Source organism: Carassius auratus, chromosome 9, assembly GCF_003368295.1.
Source record: "Carassius auratus strain Wakin chromosome 9, ASM336829v1, whole genome shotgun sequence".
Lineage (NCBI taxonomy): Eukaryota > Metazoa > Chordata > Actinopteri > Cypriniformes > Cyprinidae > Carassius > Carassius auratus.
Window position 1 is genome coordinate 34,775,842 of NC_039251.1, and position 19,011 is coordinate 34,794,852.

A 19,011-nucleotide genomic window follows, 5' to 3' on the forward strand; every position below is an offset into this window, starting at 1 on the left:
CAATTCACCAAATCTCAGCAAATTTGAATAATTCATAAGACCAATTAAAATATATATACATTTTTATGATTTGTTGTCCTTTTACTGTACATGTACTCAATACTTAGCATGGGCTCCTTTTGCTTTAATTACTGTCTCAATTCAGCGTGACATGGAAGTGATCAGTTTGTGGCACTGCTGAGGTGGTCTAGAAGCCCAGGTTTCTTTGACAGTGTCCTTCAGCTCATCTGCATTGTTTGGTCTCTTGTTTCTCATCTTCCTCTTGACAATAGCCCATAAATTCTCTCTGGGGTTCAGGTCTGGTGAGATTGCTGGCCAGTCAGTCACATCAACACCATGGTCATTTAACCAACTTTTGATGCTTTTGGCAGTGTGGGCAGGAACCAAATCCTGCTGGAAAATGAAATCATCATCTTCAAAATTTGGTCAGCAGAAGGAAGCATGAAGTACTCCAAAATTTCTTGGTTCTTGGTGCAGTGACTGTGGTTTTCAATAAACACAATGGACCAACACCAGCAGATGACATTGACCCCAAATCATCACAGACTGTGGAAACTTCACACTGGACTTAAAGCAACTTGGGCTATGAGCTTCTCCACCCTTCCTCCAGACTCTAGGACCTTGGTTTCCAAATGAAATACAAAACTTGTTCTGATCTGAAAAGAGGACTTTGGACCACTGGGCAACAGTCCAGTTCTTCTCTTAGCCCAAGTAAGATGCCTCTGATGTTGTCTGTGGTTCAGTAAATCTCTTGACACGTTTGTGTGTGGTGCTCTTGATGTCTTGACCCCAGCCTCAGTCCATTCCTTGTGAAGTTCACTCAAATTCTTAATTTCTATTTTGCTCATTAAAATAGGATTCCACTTTTAATGCTCAGATGAAAAATAAACCACCATTTCTTTAGGATGATATAATATATAATTCATATAATATGAATATTACTGTACACCTGTTAAATGTTTCAAATCTAAAATATGGTGTAATACTGCGTAGATTAGAGAAAATATAGGCACAGGCTCATAGGCTTGACATTTATCCTGCTTGAATTAGTTCTAAGAAATGCACATAACTTCATAATTAGGCCTACAAAATGTTCATCTATAAATATTAAATATTTTAACTACAGTGTTTTTCTTCAATTTTCCTGACTGCAGATGTGAAATGTTACACATCTGACTTACTGAGTTTTTTACACTGTTAAAGAGTTGGATTCCCATGCTAAACATGGACAAAGTTTCAAAAATTAAGTTGTACGTTTGAAGGAGTATTTCTGTTCCAAAAATACTCCTTCCGGTTTGTCACAAGTTTGGGAAAGTTTTTTTCGAGTATGGCTCTGTGTGACGTTAGATGGAGCGGAATTTCCTTATATGGGTCCTGAGGCACTTCTGCCGGAAGAACGCGCTCCCGTATAGCAGAGCACTGAGAGCACAACAGACTTCACTGATCAGAGCGAGAGCGTCGCCAAATGTCACAAAAGAAGTGTGTTTTTGGTTGCCAGGGCAAGACAACCCTGCACAGATTACCAAAAGAGAAACAGCATTAAGGGACCAGTGGATGGAGTTTATTTTTACAGAGCATCAACGGAGTTGTGCAAGTGTTTGTGTTTGTTCCCCTGCATTTCAAAGATGCTTGTTTTACAAACAAGGCCCAGTTTGACGACGGATTTGCGTATCGTTTATTTCTTAAGGATGATGCAATCCCAACGAAAAAGGGTCAGGATCGTGTGTTGGAACCGCATGCGGTGAGTAAAACTGCTTCAAATATCTCTGTGTTGTTAACTTAGCTATCAGCGTGTAAGCACATCAAGTAAACAACATGCAATGTTGTCATCAAACTGCACTTTCCACATGTACAGCTTAAAAAAAAGGAAAAATAAAAGTGACATAAAGTGGAACTTTGGTCATTTTCCAAAACCGCTAAGCAAATATATAAGGTTTCAGTACGTACACCTTTGCTGATGCTGCTCTTGTTAAATATCAGCCTCTGGATCTGTGTCACAGCTTCACATTCTCTCAACTCAAAAGCCTACTGGCGCTCGTGATTCTTTAGCTCCGCCCACACGTCACGCCTCCAGGCGCTCGTGTTTTTCCGGGAAAAATCGGTACAGACTATTTTTCTCTTATAAATATAATAAAAATAAAGACTTTTTGGAATTATGAAGGATGCAGTACTACTCTATAGGTACTCAAGATTAACAGGATATTGAGTGAAAACGAGCATTTCACCCCCCCTTTAATGTGAATTTAATAAAAACACTACAGAAAGAGAGCAAAGAACATTTTACTATTGGGGTGGGAAAATTTGTTCAGTCATGTATTACTCATGTAACAAAATAGTTTTCATTAATAATCATTGCTATATAAATGACTTTGTCTAGTGCTTTTAGCATGACTGAAAATTTAATAACTACATATAGAAGCCACCTAACCATTGCGTATCACACCAAAGTCCATTTCTGTGTAGAACGCCAAATATAAACAGAAACTTGTGGTACTGATATGCTCTTTCATAATTTTCTGATATAAAGCAGCATATATTATTATTTTTTGACACATGCCCTGCAGCATTGCAAACGTTGCAGTTAATTACCAGAATAAAATGCAGTCAACCGAACATTTAAATAGTCCCCTGCACAATCCGTGCCATTCTCAGGCCATGCTCATGTGAAGAGGATGATTTTATTCATTTATTTATTGGCGAAAAGCACGTCAAGTACAAAGCTTGATTTACATAATACATAGTTTAGCATTCAGAGATGTTGGCGAATGTGGAAACATTTGGATTTGTGCCGAATGAAAGAGGTATCTGCATGAGAACAGTGGCGTTTGCTTTCAGTTTCAATTTAAATGAAATCGTTTTGACTTGTTTAGCAACCTGTATTTGTTCATTCTTGTTCTGTTCTGAATACTGTTCAGTTTAAAAGATTTGTTGTGCTGTAAGGAAGATAGCTATTGTGTTTATTGTTTTTGCATTAGGGCCTGTAACTTTCTGCTTTATTTAATGCTGTAAATGCGGTTTGTGCTTGTGAAAGTGAGAGTAACTCAAAAGTAGTGTAAGGCATAACATTTTATTTTGTAATGTAATAATTAATTAATCTATTACATTTGGGAATTCATTTGCCCAAACACTCTATTGTCTATTGTGAAATATATTTTCTTTCTTTGTTTCTTAGATTTTACCTGAAATTAGACTTAAGCAATATGGTTACATGAGTCATTATAATTTATGTTGATATAATAAATTTTCATGTAGGAAGATCATGAATTATTGTACTTATCATAATTGTTTACAAATACCTTTGTTCTTTCTATGGTTGCAGAGTTATAATAAATAGACCTGAAATGTAACGACTTGTGACTGCTGATGATATAATTGCTTTTTAACGAATAAAGGTAAAATAATAATAATAATAATAATAATAATAATAATAATAATAATAATAATAATAATAATGTTTTAATAAATAAGAAAGGTATTCCTTCAACATATGGCTTCCAGATTCCAACAAATAAATAATAATTAATAATATTATATTATTAGCAAAATACTTTATACATAAGTCTCTGAATTACTAATTTGCTATTTAAAACTACTCATATGAATGTCTGCAATTCAGTTTAGACAGTTTGCAAGAGTGTTTAGTGTCTTTGGTATGGAAATGATCTCTGTGGGACGCTGGAGCAGTGAACAAAGTGTGAGAGAAATCAAGGGCACAGATCCAGCTATCACAAGCGTGTTTGGACTTGTCTTTTCTACTTAATTTTACACTTCGGTAAGTTAATGAAGAAGCAAGTTGCAGTTTAGAGCAATATATTTATCTTATATTATTTGCAAAGATTTAAAATAACTGATTTTTTCTGATTTATTATTATTATTATTATTATTATTATTATATACATAGTAATAGTACATTTTCAGTCATGCTAAAGCCATTCATAAGAGCACTAGAAAAAGTTATCATCTATATAGCAATAATTATTAATGAAAACTGTAACAGTAATGTTTTGTTGCATGATTAATAAATGACTGATAAAATTATCATCCCTGCAGTAAAATATTAACACTTTTTGATGCAGTAAATGGCATAACTTAAGTGTCCATTCCTCCAAAGGAGAGAAAACTTCTTTCACAAACAAATATGTGTCTGTCTCTTTTAAAGTGTTAAATGTATAATGAGTTGTCTTTGTAGGGGCTATTACAGCACAGTGTTTAAGCCTAAGGCCATGCATAATTATATGTTTTAAATCTCCTCCATTGTTTTTAGAAATTATCTAATACTTCTCAGAGGCCCTAAGTAAATGAAAAATCTAATTGCATTAAAATGTTTGTATAATATGACTTGCAATTCTATATTTTTTATTTTATTTTTTTATTTATTTTAGACTTGGTGTTTTTTGTTATACTTTTGGTCCGGAATTAATATGGTTCTATTGTGTGGAGCCTTCCATACCAGATACTTCACTGTATGCTAATTAATGCCATTTTGCTGCTTTAAGATTTTGTACTTGTTTGGGGGTGGGGCCAGGTAAGGGCATCATTTTCATTGCATAATTTAGACAAAACCACCACTCTGACAACACCCAATTATCAGAAACGCCCAATTTTGCTCTACACAGAAACCTGAGTCATCCTTGATCATGCATCATTCACACGTGAACAGAGAGAGACAGGAGCTGCTGATCCGTGCTTTGATTATCAACTTCTAAAGCAGAGTTTGAGAAGAGTTTGTTACAGCAGTCATGAGACGGAGTAAAGCTGATGTGGAGCGCTACATCTCTTCAGTCCAGAGCGCGTCTCCGTCACAGAAAACGGTAAGAAGGGCGTCACGGGCCTAATGCTGTCAGTAACGGACACTACATTCAGAGATTCAGCCTAGGAAATCTTCAAAAGATCTTTAACGATTTAGCAAAATGACAAGAAACAAGCTGTGTTCTAATGGTTTCAAATGTAGAAGAGATGTATAATGTATAATGTATAATGTAAAAGTGCAGGATAGGGACCATCTGCAAAGTGCGAAACAAAGAGCATAAGGAGCAATTATTCCATCTAAAAGCTTCATTAGTGAAATATATCAAATTAATTATGAAACACAAGGGGTGTGTCTTATTACTGGATCATAAAATAACATTTAGATGTTGATTTTATTCACAGAACTACAGCACTACAAAAGTAAATGGAACAATTGATAAAAAGTATGCAAAGCATTACAAAGATTGTGCAGTTTAGCGCCCTCTAGAGGAAGATACTGCACTTGTCTCGACCAAGTCTGACGTTCAGAAGTTAAAATATTTATTTAGAATGCACACAGTTTGATATGTAAACTTAAATGGGTGTGTCTCTTTTACTTGTTCAAAGAACAATATTTACAGCCATCTTTTACTATCGTATGTAAGTCAGGATGAACTCTACTGAACTGAATTGAAATCGGTTATCTCATTCATTTATAAACACAGTATTCCATCTTAACTTCAAAGTGTATGTCTTGTTACCGGTTCAATTTGATTTAAATGTTGGTTTTATTCACAAAACTGTAATGCAGCACATGATATTGAAATGTCAACAAATACATAAATCAATGTAAAAAAAATGTCTAGGGGCCTCGGGCTTGAAAGGTCCCTCCTTCTAGAATGTGTTTTCAAGGGGGCCCACAGCAACAACCTGCATTGGGCCCTGGATACTCCAGCTACAGCCCTGGTTCTATAAAAGATTGGGAGCCCTTCTTATTTAAGGGCTCAATAGTAACAGGAGTACCAGAGAGCCATCATAGACCAAGAACCTATTAAAATGTAGATTTTCAAACTCAAGTCGAAATAACTGAAAAACAACACTCTATTCCAATTCAATAGCATATTTTCTGTTATAGTTCAGTGAATAATAATAAAAAAATCTTATTAAAACAATAACAATACACACACCATGAGGGCGATACAGAAGAGTGTATTTATTTTAAATGAATTTATTTATTGAATTTCGTTTCAATAGAATGTACTTTTTTTGATGTCACACTTCTGTGAAAATAGGACCTGCATCTCAAGGACCTGGAATTAGCTTACTGCATATTGTTTGTTTGTTTGTTTGTTTATTTATTTAAAAGGGACAATGCACATTAATGAACATAAGGACAATGTCCAAATGTAAATGAGCCAGATATAACCGTACAGACTAATTTTCCCTCGCAGGTTGTTATTATAAAACTGTAAAAAACATTGCATACATACACATTAAAAACATAAACAGATTACATAGACACAGTCAACATCAAACAAGCACCAGTAAAGTCACATAGGATATATCAACCTGTGAGTGAATAACTGCACTACTGCAGATTATGACAACATATTTGATTGTCCAGCAACCACTGTTTTATAGTTTTTGAAAAGGCAGTGAGAGAGGTAATGTTTCTTACTTCTGTAGGTATTGTGTTCCAGGTATGCGCTGCACAGTAGGAAAAGGCTGACTGTCCAAAGGAACTTTTCCTATATGATATTTTACAATCACCTCTAGAAGTCGCTCTGGTGGATGCGTTAAGATTTTGTTTAACGAATTCATTAAGTGGAGGGGGGGCTAAACCATGGAACATTTTATACACAAGCAAGATATCAGCAAATTTGACCATATTTTCCCAGTTTAAAAAACCATGTTTCTTTAAAATATTACAATGATGAAAAGAATTTGACTTATTATCCATAGTTTTCAAAGCCCGTTTATAAACTGTTTCTACTGACTGTAATGCAGTCCTTCCTGTCTGTGTCCAGCTGGTCATACAGTAGTTCATATGCGACAATATCATGGCATCGATGTACAACTTTGAGGCCTCTGTAGTCAAATTACTTCTAATATGCCTAAAATGTAAAGTTAAATTTAATTCTGTTTACAACTTTTTTAACTTGTGATTTAAATGGCAGTTGTGTGTCTAGTATTATACCTAAATATTTAAACTCCTGTACAACTGACAGTGTTCTTCCTGCTACAGTAACTTCTGGATCGGGATCTTTATTTGCTGATTTTGAAAAGAACATGCATACAGGAATATCTACTGCATTATTGAATGATAATGTTTTTAATGTTGTTTTTCTTTTATTAATATATTTATTAATAGTAATAATATAATAATAACCACTATCGCATATCCTGTTTACAACATTTCTTATTTAAATTCAAGTGAGCATTATAAATATTTGTCTTTGTGTCTTGTGTTTGTTTTGTTAATTATATATATATAGAATGTAAAAAAAAAAAAAACAACAAAAAAAACAACAACATTATGGTGGAAAATATTAACAGTTTTATAATTTTCATGTAGTTTGTAGACAGTCCCTAGCTGGCTTAAGCACTAGCACAGTGCTGCTCGAGACTTTTTGTGTTGCTACAAATCGAGGAGGATTTAAACAAATAAACTGTGATGTGTGTTCAGTTCTACATTTTATTGCTTTTCAGATAAGCCATTTTTTTTTTTTTTTTTTTTTTACAGTTGTACTCATCCACTAAGAATTTATGAATTTTTTTCATGGCTGAATATGTCGACATTAAACCTCGAACGGACTTTATATCGGTGTTCAAACTGTGACAGGAACACCATGAACAGACACCTGCTTCTAGTTAAACCTTGGACTTAAACAAACTCACACTGTCTGTCTGTAACTTCAACTTGATCTACAGATCTGTGTGAGGGTAGTTATTATTAATAATAATAATAATAATAATAAAGACCTCTAATACTAGCTCTATTCTATCTGTTTTCTTTTTTATTTATTATATTATTTAAAAGCCCTTGCTATGTGTACTGTGTGTAATTTAACTGAGACTTGTTATAGCTCTTATATATCATTGCTCTTTTTGTTGTTCTTTATTGCTTCCACTGTCCTTATTTCGAAGTCGTTTTGGATAAAAGCTTCTGCTAGATGACTAAATGTAAATATGATGACGGGACCTTCGGGACTGATCTTGATGTTGTAATCTGCCAACTTTTGAGCTCTAAAAAAACAAAAACAGACTTCAGATGCTGTTTCTGTTCTACACAAGTATGTTAAATGCACAATTTACAATGTTAATGACTTTAATTGACAATGAAGTTGAAGTTGATCATATTTGTTTCAATGGGTCTAACAATGTGATTAAACTTGCCATGTTTTTGGGAAACACAGCCCTTAACATTGTTTTGTGGGTGAGATTCAGTTCCCAGCATTCAGCACTGCTCAGATAAATTGAAAATTACAGTTTTTGATTGACTGCTTTATTGCTGTTTGAACACTGCATACAGTAATGCAGTTGTTTAATGCTCTCTGGCATGTTCATTCACACCTAAACCAAACAGATGTCTGCAATGAGTTTCAGATGCTGTGCAACGAGATCAGTCCACTGTTTAGTCAGGTTATGCCATCCCACATGCAAAGTCATAGGGCAAATCCATGCAAATGTCTGCCTTCCCTTCTGAAAACAAACAAACAAACACATAACAACAACAACAGACACCTCAATAAATGTCAATAAAAAAACAAAAAAAAACAACAGACACCATCACAAAATGTGTGATGGTTTTATTGGTTATAATGGGACTAGTTCTTGTTTTTAATGGAAACTCTAATGGACCCTGTTGGGTTTCTACTGGTGGCTTGTAAAATCCATTTATCCTAATGCAGTGTTTCCCAAACCTTTCCTGAAGGACATTTTGTATGTCTCCCTAATCATACACACCCAATTTAGTTCTTGCAGTCCCTACTGATGAGCTGATGGAATCAAGTGTGTTAGATAAGGGAGACATACCAAAAGTGCAGGGCAAGGGGGTCTCCAGGACAGGTTTGGGAAGCACATGTCCTGTAATGTAATGTCCCAGAACACATTACAACAAACACTTATGGCAAAAGTTTGATTGTCTGTAATAGTATCTGTAGTGGAAACCTTTAGAAAGTTTTTTTTTTTTTTTTTTCATTAATGTCCTTTAACAGAACTTTTGATTCAGATTTTAAAAAACAATTTGATAGGACAAACATGCACCATAAAAAAGAAAAATTGCCCTAATAAAGGATGTTTAACTATGTGTACAGCATTACTCTACATGACTTTCCAAATAGTGCAAGGGATTTTGATTCATAATTGGTATTGTTAAAAATGAACAAGTCACTGAATCATTGGCATTAAATCCCTTAAGGCCTTTCCACACTGAGCGCGATACAAGAAAAAAAAACAGTGGAATCACCATTGACTGGTGCTTTCACACCGAAGGCAAAATGATTGCTTGCCTTCTGCTAATTAATGCCTGCATGCTAGGTGGCACTGAACAATGCATTCTTCCTGAGATATGTATTTCATGGATGGATTTAACATTGTCCACTGCTCAAGATACTGCATTAAATTAAAATAAACAAAAGTTTGGTTCTACACCAGAAAAACAAACTATCTATAATGCTTAAAAGAATAGGCTACATGCTAAAATATAATTAGAAGTACAATTAGCATCAAGCTACAGTTGAAAATGTAATTATTAAATTACCCACTTTAAACCATCAGATTGCTTTTAATAACTTCTGATTGTGATCTATAGTTTATTAATAAGTAGGCACATGCTCTCTGTTATGTTTAATAATGCTACACTGCTAATATTTGTCTAAACATCCTTTTTTTTTGCTATAAAAATACCATGAGCTGCATACAAAACACATACAGAAAATATATTGTCATAATCATGTCTATTTTATTTCATACAAGTGCATCTCAATGAATTAGAATGTTGTGGAAAACTTCACTTCAGTAATTTAACTCAAATTGTGAAACAGGTGTTTTAAATAAATTACATGCACACACATTAAAGTAGTTTAAATCTTTGGTTCTTTTAATTTTGATGATTTTGGCTCACATGTAACAAAAACCCATAACCAGTGTCTGAGAAAGAGAATGTTAACTGAAACCTTCTCATCACTTCCAACCAGGGACAAAAGACCATCTGTAACAAAAGGAGCATAGACCTATTTTTCTTCAACACCTAGCCCTGAATATCCCAGAATGGTAATGAACCAAACCTCAACCACTGAAGCAGCCGTGCCAAGAGCAATGACATGCAGACGTCCATGACATTCGGAGTCCCACATGGCTCAATTCTTGCACCGCTCTTGTTTAGCCTATATATGCTTCCTTGAGTCAAAAAAATGAGAAAGAACCAAATTTATCACAGCACAAGAACCAAAAAATATTATCATATTTTTCAGGTACGAAAGACTCAAGTTTGAAAAAAAAATAAAAAATAAAAATAAAAGATTGCTCAGTGGTTGGTTTTCCTAACCTCAGGAGACTAAGATGAGATTGTCTTATTTCTCGCATTTTAGTATCAACAGCATTTCAGATGTTTCTCCTAAAATTCCTTAGGAGAAATGGAAGTAGATGCAATGAGACATGATAAATTATTTAGGGAAAAAAAAAGGAGTCAAAACAGATAATGTGTATAATGTATCTATTGTCTTGCTGCAATGTCTATCAAGACTCCATTACAGTAATGTTTTATTGCTCACTGGTTGATCTTTCTAACCTTGTGAGACTTATATGTGATTCTCATGTATTTATCTTTTTAGTCTCAAAAGTGTCTCAGATGTTTCTCCTAAAAATCCTTCGGAGAAATGATAGTAGACACAACTGAGACCCAAGAAAGTTCTGAAAGAAAGGAATCCAAAATGACAATGGGAGAAAAACATAGAGATCTATCTAGATTTATTGTCTTGCTGTAATCTCTTCCAAGATTCCATTATTTACTGCTCAGAGGTCTTTTTAAGGTAACACAATTTCTTTCTAGAATAAATATTTGTGATGTTAAAGAGATCTCACTTTTGACTTTTCTTTACTATAGGGAGTTCTTTAAAAAACATACTCAAGATCGAGTACTAGTCCAAGTACCCCAATTCTACTTTAAAGAGCCCCTATGCCTTTTCCAATATTAGCTTTCATGCAGTGTGTAATGTTGATGTATGAACATAATTTATGTATGAACATAAACTGTCTGCAAAGTTGTGAAGCCGTCTCTTTAAAATAAATTATTATTCTGTTATGGCTCTACATCATGAAGTTACATACTTGTGTAATGTCAACTTGCCTGCCCACGAACACAGTAAAATTTGTGGTTAACATCATGTCAAGAAGATACTGTATCTTGCGCTGTGAGAGTAAATTTGCTTTATCACATCTTATAATTACCACAAACTCATCAACACTTGACACTTACCACTGAGAAATGTCCTGCTCCAGTTGCACTTGCGAATTAGTCTCTTGTCGATCAGCCTGTTCAACCACTTCATCATCAGACTCCGGCTCGATATGGTAAGGTACAATCGATACCATACCTCATCCTAACCCTACGTATTGACAAGTCTCCAGGGTTGTCATTCTGTCATGGCAATGGGCGTTTCATACACCGCAATTTCATTTCCGACATGCTCTGTACATGGATGACCAATCTAGAGCCAATCTAGACTGTGCCACCTGACTAATCACAGCAGTTAGGTCTCACAGAAAGCAGGGGTTTAGAGAGACTGATTCTTTAAAGAGCCAGTAAGATGAAAATTATAAGCTTCCTATCACTGTTTATCTTCTTCTTCTTCTTTCGGCTTTTCCCTTCAGGGGTTGCCATAGCGAATCATCTCTGTCCACCTATCCCTATCTTCTGCATCCTCAACACTTGCACCCACTACCTTCAAATCCTCATTAATTCCATCTATATACCTCCTCTTTGGTCTTCCTCTTTGCCTCCTGCCTGGCAGCTCCATGTCCAAAATTCTCCTACCAATATATACACTCTCCCTCCTCTGAACATGTCCAAACCATCTTAATCTGGCCTCCCTAACTTTGTCTCCCAAACGTCCAACATGAGCTGTCCCTCTGATGTACTCGTTCCTAATCCTGTCCAATCTTGTCACTCCCAAAGAGAACCTCAACATTTTCAGCTCTGATACCTCTAGCTCTGATTCCTGTCTCTTCCTCAGTGCCACTGTCTCTAAACCATACAACATAGCTGGTCTCACCACTGTCCTGTACACCTTCCCCTTGATTCTCGCTGATATTTTCCTATCACACAGAACTCCCGACACCTTTCTCCACCCATTCCAACCTGCCTGCACTCGCTTCTTTACCTCTTTCGCACACTCTCCATTACTCTGGACTGTTGACCCCAAGTACTTAAATTCTTGTACCTTCTTCACCTCTTCACCCTGTAACCTTACTGTTCCACTTCCCTCCCTTTCATTTACACACATATACTCAGTCTTACTACGACTGACTTTCATTCCTCTTTTCTCCAGCGCAAACCTCCACCTCTACAGGTTTTCCTCCACCTGCTCCCTGCTCTCACTACAGATAACAATGTCATCTGCAAACATCATTGTCCAAGGAGACTCCTGTCTGACCTCCTTTGACAACTGGTCCATCACTATAGCAAACAGGAAGGGGCTCAGAGCCGATCCCTGATGCAGTCCCACCTCCACTTTGAACTCCTCTGTCTGACCTACAGCACACCTCACCACTGTCTGGCTCCTCTCATACATGTCCACCAACACTCTGAAATACTTCTCTGCTACTCCTGACTTCCTCATACAGTACCACAGCTCTTCTCTTATCACCCTGTCATACGCTTTCTCCAAGTCTACAAACACACAGTGCAACTCCCTCTGACCATCCCTATACTTCTCCATCAAAATTCTCAGAGCAAAAATTGCATCTGTTGTGCTCTTTCTGGGCATGAAGCCATACTGCTGCTCACAAATTTCCACTACCTTCCTTAACCTAGCTTCCACTACTCTTTCCCATAGCTTCATTGTATGGCTCATCAACTTTATCCCCCTATAGTTGCTGCAACTCTGTACATCACCCTTATTCTTCAAGATCGGCACTAACACACTTCTTCTCCATTCTTCAGGCATCCTCTCACTCTCTAAAACCCTGTTGAACAAACTAGTCAAAAATTCCACAGCTACCTCTCCTAGACATTTCCAGACCTCCACCGGGATGTTGTCAGGACCAACTGCCTTTCCACTTTTCATCCTCTTCAAAGCCTTCCTGACTTCATCCTTTCCAATCTTATCTACTTTCCGTTCCACAGAGTTCACCCCTTCTACTCTTTTTTCCCTCTCATTTTCCTCATTCATCAGCTCTTCAAAGTACTCCTTCCATCTCCTCTGTACACTCTCCGCACTTGTGAGCACCCTTCCGTCTCTATCCTTAATAACTCTGACTTGCTGCACATTCTTCCCATCTCGATCCCTCTGCCTAGCTAACCTGTACAAGTCCTTCTCTCCTTCTCTAGTGTCTAACCTAGTGTACAACTCGTCATATGCCTTCTGCTTGGCCTTAGACACCTCCCTCTTCACTCTGCGCTGTAACTCCTTGTATTCCTGTCTATTCTCTTCAGTCCTGTCCATGTCCCACTTCTTCTTGGCTAACCTCTTCCTCTGGATACTATCCTGAACTTTTTCATTCCACCACCAAGTCTCCTTATCTTCTTTCCTCCTTCCGGATGACAGACACAGCACCTTTCTCCCTGTCTCCCTGATTACTTCTGCTGTATATTCCCAGTCATCTGGCAGGACTACCTGACCACCCAGAGCCTGTCTCAACTTCTGTCTAAATTCCTCACAACATTCCTCCTTTTTCAGCTTCCACCACTTGGTTTTCTTCTCTATTTTTGACCTCTTCTTCTTACAGACAAACAAAGTCATCTTACACACCACCATCCTATGCTGTCTGGCTACACTCTCTCCCACTGCCACTTTACAGTCACTAATCTCTTTCAGATTGCCTCTTCTACACAGGATGTAGTCTACCTGTGTTCTCCTACCTCCACTCTTGCAAGTCACTCTATGCTCCTCCCTCTTCTGAAAATAAGTGTTAACCACAGCCATGTCCATCCTCTTAGCAAAGTCCACTATCATCTGTCCTTCAAGGTTCCTTTCCTTAACTCCAAACTTGCCCATCACCTCCTCATCCCCTCTGTTCCCCTCACCAACATGTCCATTAAAATCCGCTCCTATCACCACTCTTTCACCCGTGGGAATACTCTCCATCACCTCATCTAATTCATTCCAGAATCTCTCTTTCTCGTCTAATTAACAACCTACCCGTGGGGAATAACCACTAACAACATTCAACATCACCCCTTCAATCTCTAACTTCAGACTCATCACTCTGTCTGACACTCTCTTCACCTCCAGGACATTCCTCACAAACTCCTCCTTCAGGACCACACCTACCCCATTTCTCTTACTATCCACACCATAATAAAACAGCTTGAATCCTGCTCCTATACTACAAGCCTTGCTACCCTTCCAACTTGTCTCCTGTACACACAGTATATCCACCTTCCTTCTCTCCATCATATCAGCCAGCTCTCTACCTTTCCCTGTCATGGTACCAACATTTAGAGTTCCTATTCTCAGTCCTACACTCTTACCTTTCCTCTTCTCTCTCTGTCTGTGCACTCTCCTCCCTCCTCTATTTTTTCGACCAACAGTAGCCCAATTTCCACCAGCGCCCTGTAGGTCAACGGCACCGATGGCGGTCGTTGTTAACCCGGGCCTCGACCGATCCGGTATGCAATTCGTACTGATGATTCGCATGGTTAAATTTGGCAATGTTTTATGCCGGATGCCCTTCCTGACGCAACCCTCTCTATTTATCCGGGCTTGGGACCGGCACAGAAGTCACTGGACTGTGACCCCCATGGCTAGATATCACCCCATGGCTTCCTATCACTGTTTATAAGTCCTGTAAAAAAGGTTTAAATCCATCCAAGGTTAAAAAACATTGCCATTTTGTCAAAATATCATTTTAAAATTACCTCAATTCTCAGAGATCCCCAAACGGTTTGCGCAAAGATTTTCAAAAGATTTAGTTTCCTTAAACCCCACCTTTCGGTAGCATTCCAATCAGAACACAGGATTGGTCAACTGACATAGTTTTGATTGGTTGTTCCGCACACAACTTCATGGTAAACAATGCGTTAGCATCTTTTTGGGGTGAATTATGTCTTATTCCTCTCATCGCGAAGCAAATGGTAAAATAAAAAACTTGAACAGTCTCGCTGCTTTTTCTTCTGTGTGGGTGTATTCAAGCCACGCGCTTCAGTTTGAATCTGAATAGCGCGTTCAGCACGGGGCGTGAAAGGAGACGTGAAAAACGGACATTGCGTTGTTTTCATATGGATTACTTTATCACAGAATATCTGTTAGCAGCACTTGTTACACTTCATTTTAATGACATGTTTGTAAATGAAGATCAGCGCAGAGAAAGGCTGCAGACAGCACACATACTGATAAGACGCTCGGAAGAAAACAAACACATAAATTCATAATCATACTTCGCATTGTGATTCGGAGATGCTTGTTGGTCTAAATAAAGTTGGTAATGAACCCTCTTTTATGGCCAAACGCTTTGAAAATCCCGCCTTGTACTCACCGAGATTAGAAAAGCAGTCATCAGTGAAATGTTGTGAACACAACAAAAGGGATTTGTTTTACTGCTCTGGTATTGTGGTAAAAATGAATTTTAGCCATTGGTTCTTCTGATCTTCATTCTTTGGCAGTGAAAATAAAACAAACTTTCCTTTACAATTAAAAACACACTGTCTCCTCGACATGATGCTCTCACACCAACCAGAGCGTCTGTGTGTGTGTGTGGGGGGGGGGGGGGGGCAGGTCAGAGGTCAGTTTCTCTCAAGACGGTAGGCGGAGATTATTATGCAAACTGTCCTAGTGATGTACATAGAGATGGGCAAAAGATTTGAAATCTATAACGACTCGTTTCAGCGATTCAGAGTCGACTCCTTACTTTAGAAGCCAATAACTTTATAAATCGTGTACTTTTTGGTTTAATTATTTTGCACATTGTTTATACTGATGGACAGCTACATCATACACTGTAATACAGGTCATTTTTGATTTCCCATCAGTGTGGCTCTTTAAACTGTTTTGCATGTGTCACTTATGAATCATTAAGAAATTAGGGAAAATTAAATATATTTTTTCGGTAAAAAGTAACGTGTTTTTTAAACCTGTTTTAGGAGACTCATAAAACAATATTAGCAAACCCTTGGTGATTTAAACAAATAGTGTGTGTGTTACTCAGCACTTGATTTGAATAGGAAGAGTGATGTTGTCCAGAACCTTCAGCATCTGACCTGTCCAGGGATGCATTTCCCAAAAGCCAACTATGGTCACAAGTTCTGTTGTTCCTTAAACCATAGTTCAAACAAACATTCGCAAACAGCGTTGCAAATGTATGTGGTTGGAACTTAAGCTCTCAACCTGTGGTTAGAAGCATAGTTGCTTTTAAGAATGGGATATGGGCTTTAATAAATATGCTCAATTAGCAAGCTAACATGCAGTACAATCTATAGATTCCATTCTATCTAAATATAAATGCATTTCGTCTAATTATTTTTTTAATCCTCTAAAAGTGCCATTTTTGAGGAGTGCGCATGGCACAAATACCTAATGCAGTGATTCCCAACCATGTTCCTGGAGCCCTCCAACACTGCACATTTTGCATCTCTCCTTGTCAGACACACCCATTTCACACCCATTTTTGGAGTCTCTATTAATGAGCTGATGACCCTAATCAGGTGTTAGGAAGACGTAAAAAAAACAGCGTGTTTGTCAAGTCTTATTTGTGCACTCTCGTTTCATTCAAGAGGGGAGGGAAAGATGCAAGGAAAAGAAATGAGGATCGAGGAATTGAATCAAGTGAAATGAGATAGCCTCCCTCCTTTCAGCTTCACTTCAAAGCTTAATGAAGGGATCTGCCTTTGTTGTTAAAGTGTGTTATTTAAGACATTCTTAATAAATATTATTATATTATTATAATTATATTATTAAAGGGTTAGTTCACCCAAAAATCTAAATTATGTAATTAATAACTCACCCTCATGTTGTTCTAAACCCGTGCTCTGTTTATCTTCGGAACACAGTTTGAGATATTTTAGATTTAGTCCAAGAGCTCTCAGTCCCTCCATTGAAGCTGTGTGTAAGGTATACTGTCCATGTCCAGAAAGGTAAGAAAAACATCATCAAAGTAATCCATGTGACATCAGAGGGTCCGTTGGAATTTTTTGAAGCATTGAGAATACATTTTGGTCCAAAAATATCAAAAACTATGACTTTATTCAGCATTGTCTTCTCTTCCGTGTCTGTTGTGAGAGAGTTCACTGCAGTGCATGAAATCCGGTTCATGAACGAATCATTCAATGTAACCGGATCTTCTTGAACCAGTTTACCAAATTGAACTGAATCTTTTTAAACGGTTCACATCTCCAATACGGATTAATCCACAAATTACTTAAGCCATTAACTTGTTTAATATGGCTGACACTCCCTCTGAGTTCAAACAAACCAATATCCTGGAGTAATTCATTGACTCAGTTCACTGACTGAACTGCTGTGAAGAGAGAACTGAAGATGAACACCGAGCCCAGCCAGATAACGAACAAAACATTGACTCGTTCACGAGTCAAGAACCGTTTCTGTCAGACGCGTCTGATTCGTGAACCGAGGAGCTGATGATACTGCGCACATGTGATTCAGCGTGAAGCAGACCGACACACAGAGTGTCTGAACTGAACTGATTCTTTTGGTGATTGATTCTTAACTGATTCTGTGCTAATGTTATGACCGAAGGCTTGAATGAAGGGCATTCATCAGCAATGATGTCATTACGTCGAGTGCAAAAGAACCGGTGAACTGTTTTCTTCAATCGCTTTCTTGAATCAAACTGTCTGAAAGAACTACTGGTGATCTGAAAACTGATGCAACCGGTTCTTGACTCGTGAACGAGTCAGTCTATTGTTCGTTATCTGGCTCGGCTCGGTGTTGATCTTCAGTTCTCTCTTCACAGCAGTTCAGTCAGTGTACTGTTTGAGTGCATGCATTACTCAAGGATATTGGTTTGTTTGAACTCAGAGGGAGTCTCAGCCACATTGAAAAAGTTAACAGCTTAACTAATTTGTGGATTAATGCGTATTGGAGACGTGAACCGTTTCAAACGATTCAGTTCGATTTGGTGAACTGGTTCAAGAAGATCCGGTTACAACAAGTGATTCATTCGTGAACCGGATATCACTACACTGCAGAATTTTTAACTCGCTCACAACAGACTCGGAAGAGAAGACAATGCTGAATAAAGTCGTAGTTTTTGCTATTTTTGGACCAAAATGTATTTTCGATGCTTCAAAATATTCTAACGGACCCTCTGATGTCACATGGACTACTTTGATGATGTTTTTCTTACCTTTCTGGACATGGACAGTAGACCGTACACACAGCTTCAATGGAGGGACTGGGAGCTCTCTGACTAAATCAAAAATATCTTAAACTGTGTTCCAGGGGTGCTCCGATCACGATCGGCCGATCGTTATGCGCATCTCATCAGTAAAGTCGGTTCTCTAATCAGCGGTTAATTCCATCAGGTGCTTGATTTCACATAGAGCAGCTGTTACTACACAGAGCCGCTGTTAACAGAGAAGATGCGCAAATCCACTTCATTTTCAGTGTTTATTTGCTCATCTTCTCTGTTAACAACGGCTCTGTGTAGTAACAGCTGCTCTATGTGAAATCAAGCACCTGATGGAATTAACCTCTGATTAGAGAACCGACTTTACTGACGAGATGCGCATTAACGATCGGCCGATCGTGATCGGAGCACCCCTACTGTGTTCTGAAGATGGACGGAGGTCTTACGGGTTTGGAACGACATGAGGGTGATTTATTAATTAAATAATTAAGATTTTTGGGTGAACTAACTCTTTAATATAAGCAAGATGTCCTGTTTTAAGTATATGACATGTATGATTTATTTAAACTGCAAAGGTAAAATATAAATTTTAATTATTACAGCAGATGTGAAGCGGGAGGGGAATTTATACATGCTTCAGGTTTTTCTTTTTTTTGAACATTCTCTTTATTGTTTTTTTTTTTAACATTGGCACAAAGAGAACAAAAAAAATCCAACAAAAATCACTTTGCTAATACAATGTCCCATAATATTCTT

General features: G+C 37.5%; 1 protein-coding gene across 3 annotated transcripts in view; it reads left to right on the forward strand.

The window, feature by feature from the left end:
- The first annotated feature begins 4,647 nt into the window (after nt 1-4,647).
- LOC113109138 (E3 SUMO-protein ligase RanBP2-like) overlaps nt 4,648-19,011 on the forward strand; it is a 145,084-nt gene continuing 130,720 nt past the window's right edge. For 2 of the 3 annotated variants that reach the window (XM_026272713.1, XM_026272714.1), the window contains exon 1: nt 4,649-4,811. In XM_026272713.1, the coding sequence (XP_026128498.1) occupies nt 4,740-4,811 (72 nt within the window). In that variant the 5' untranslated portion in view covers nt 4,649-4,739. Of the gene's footprint in view, nt 4,812-19,011 lie in introns of all 3 variants that reach the window. The other variant, XM_026272712.1, reaches the window with a different exon arrangement.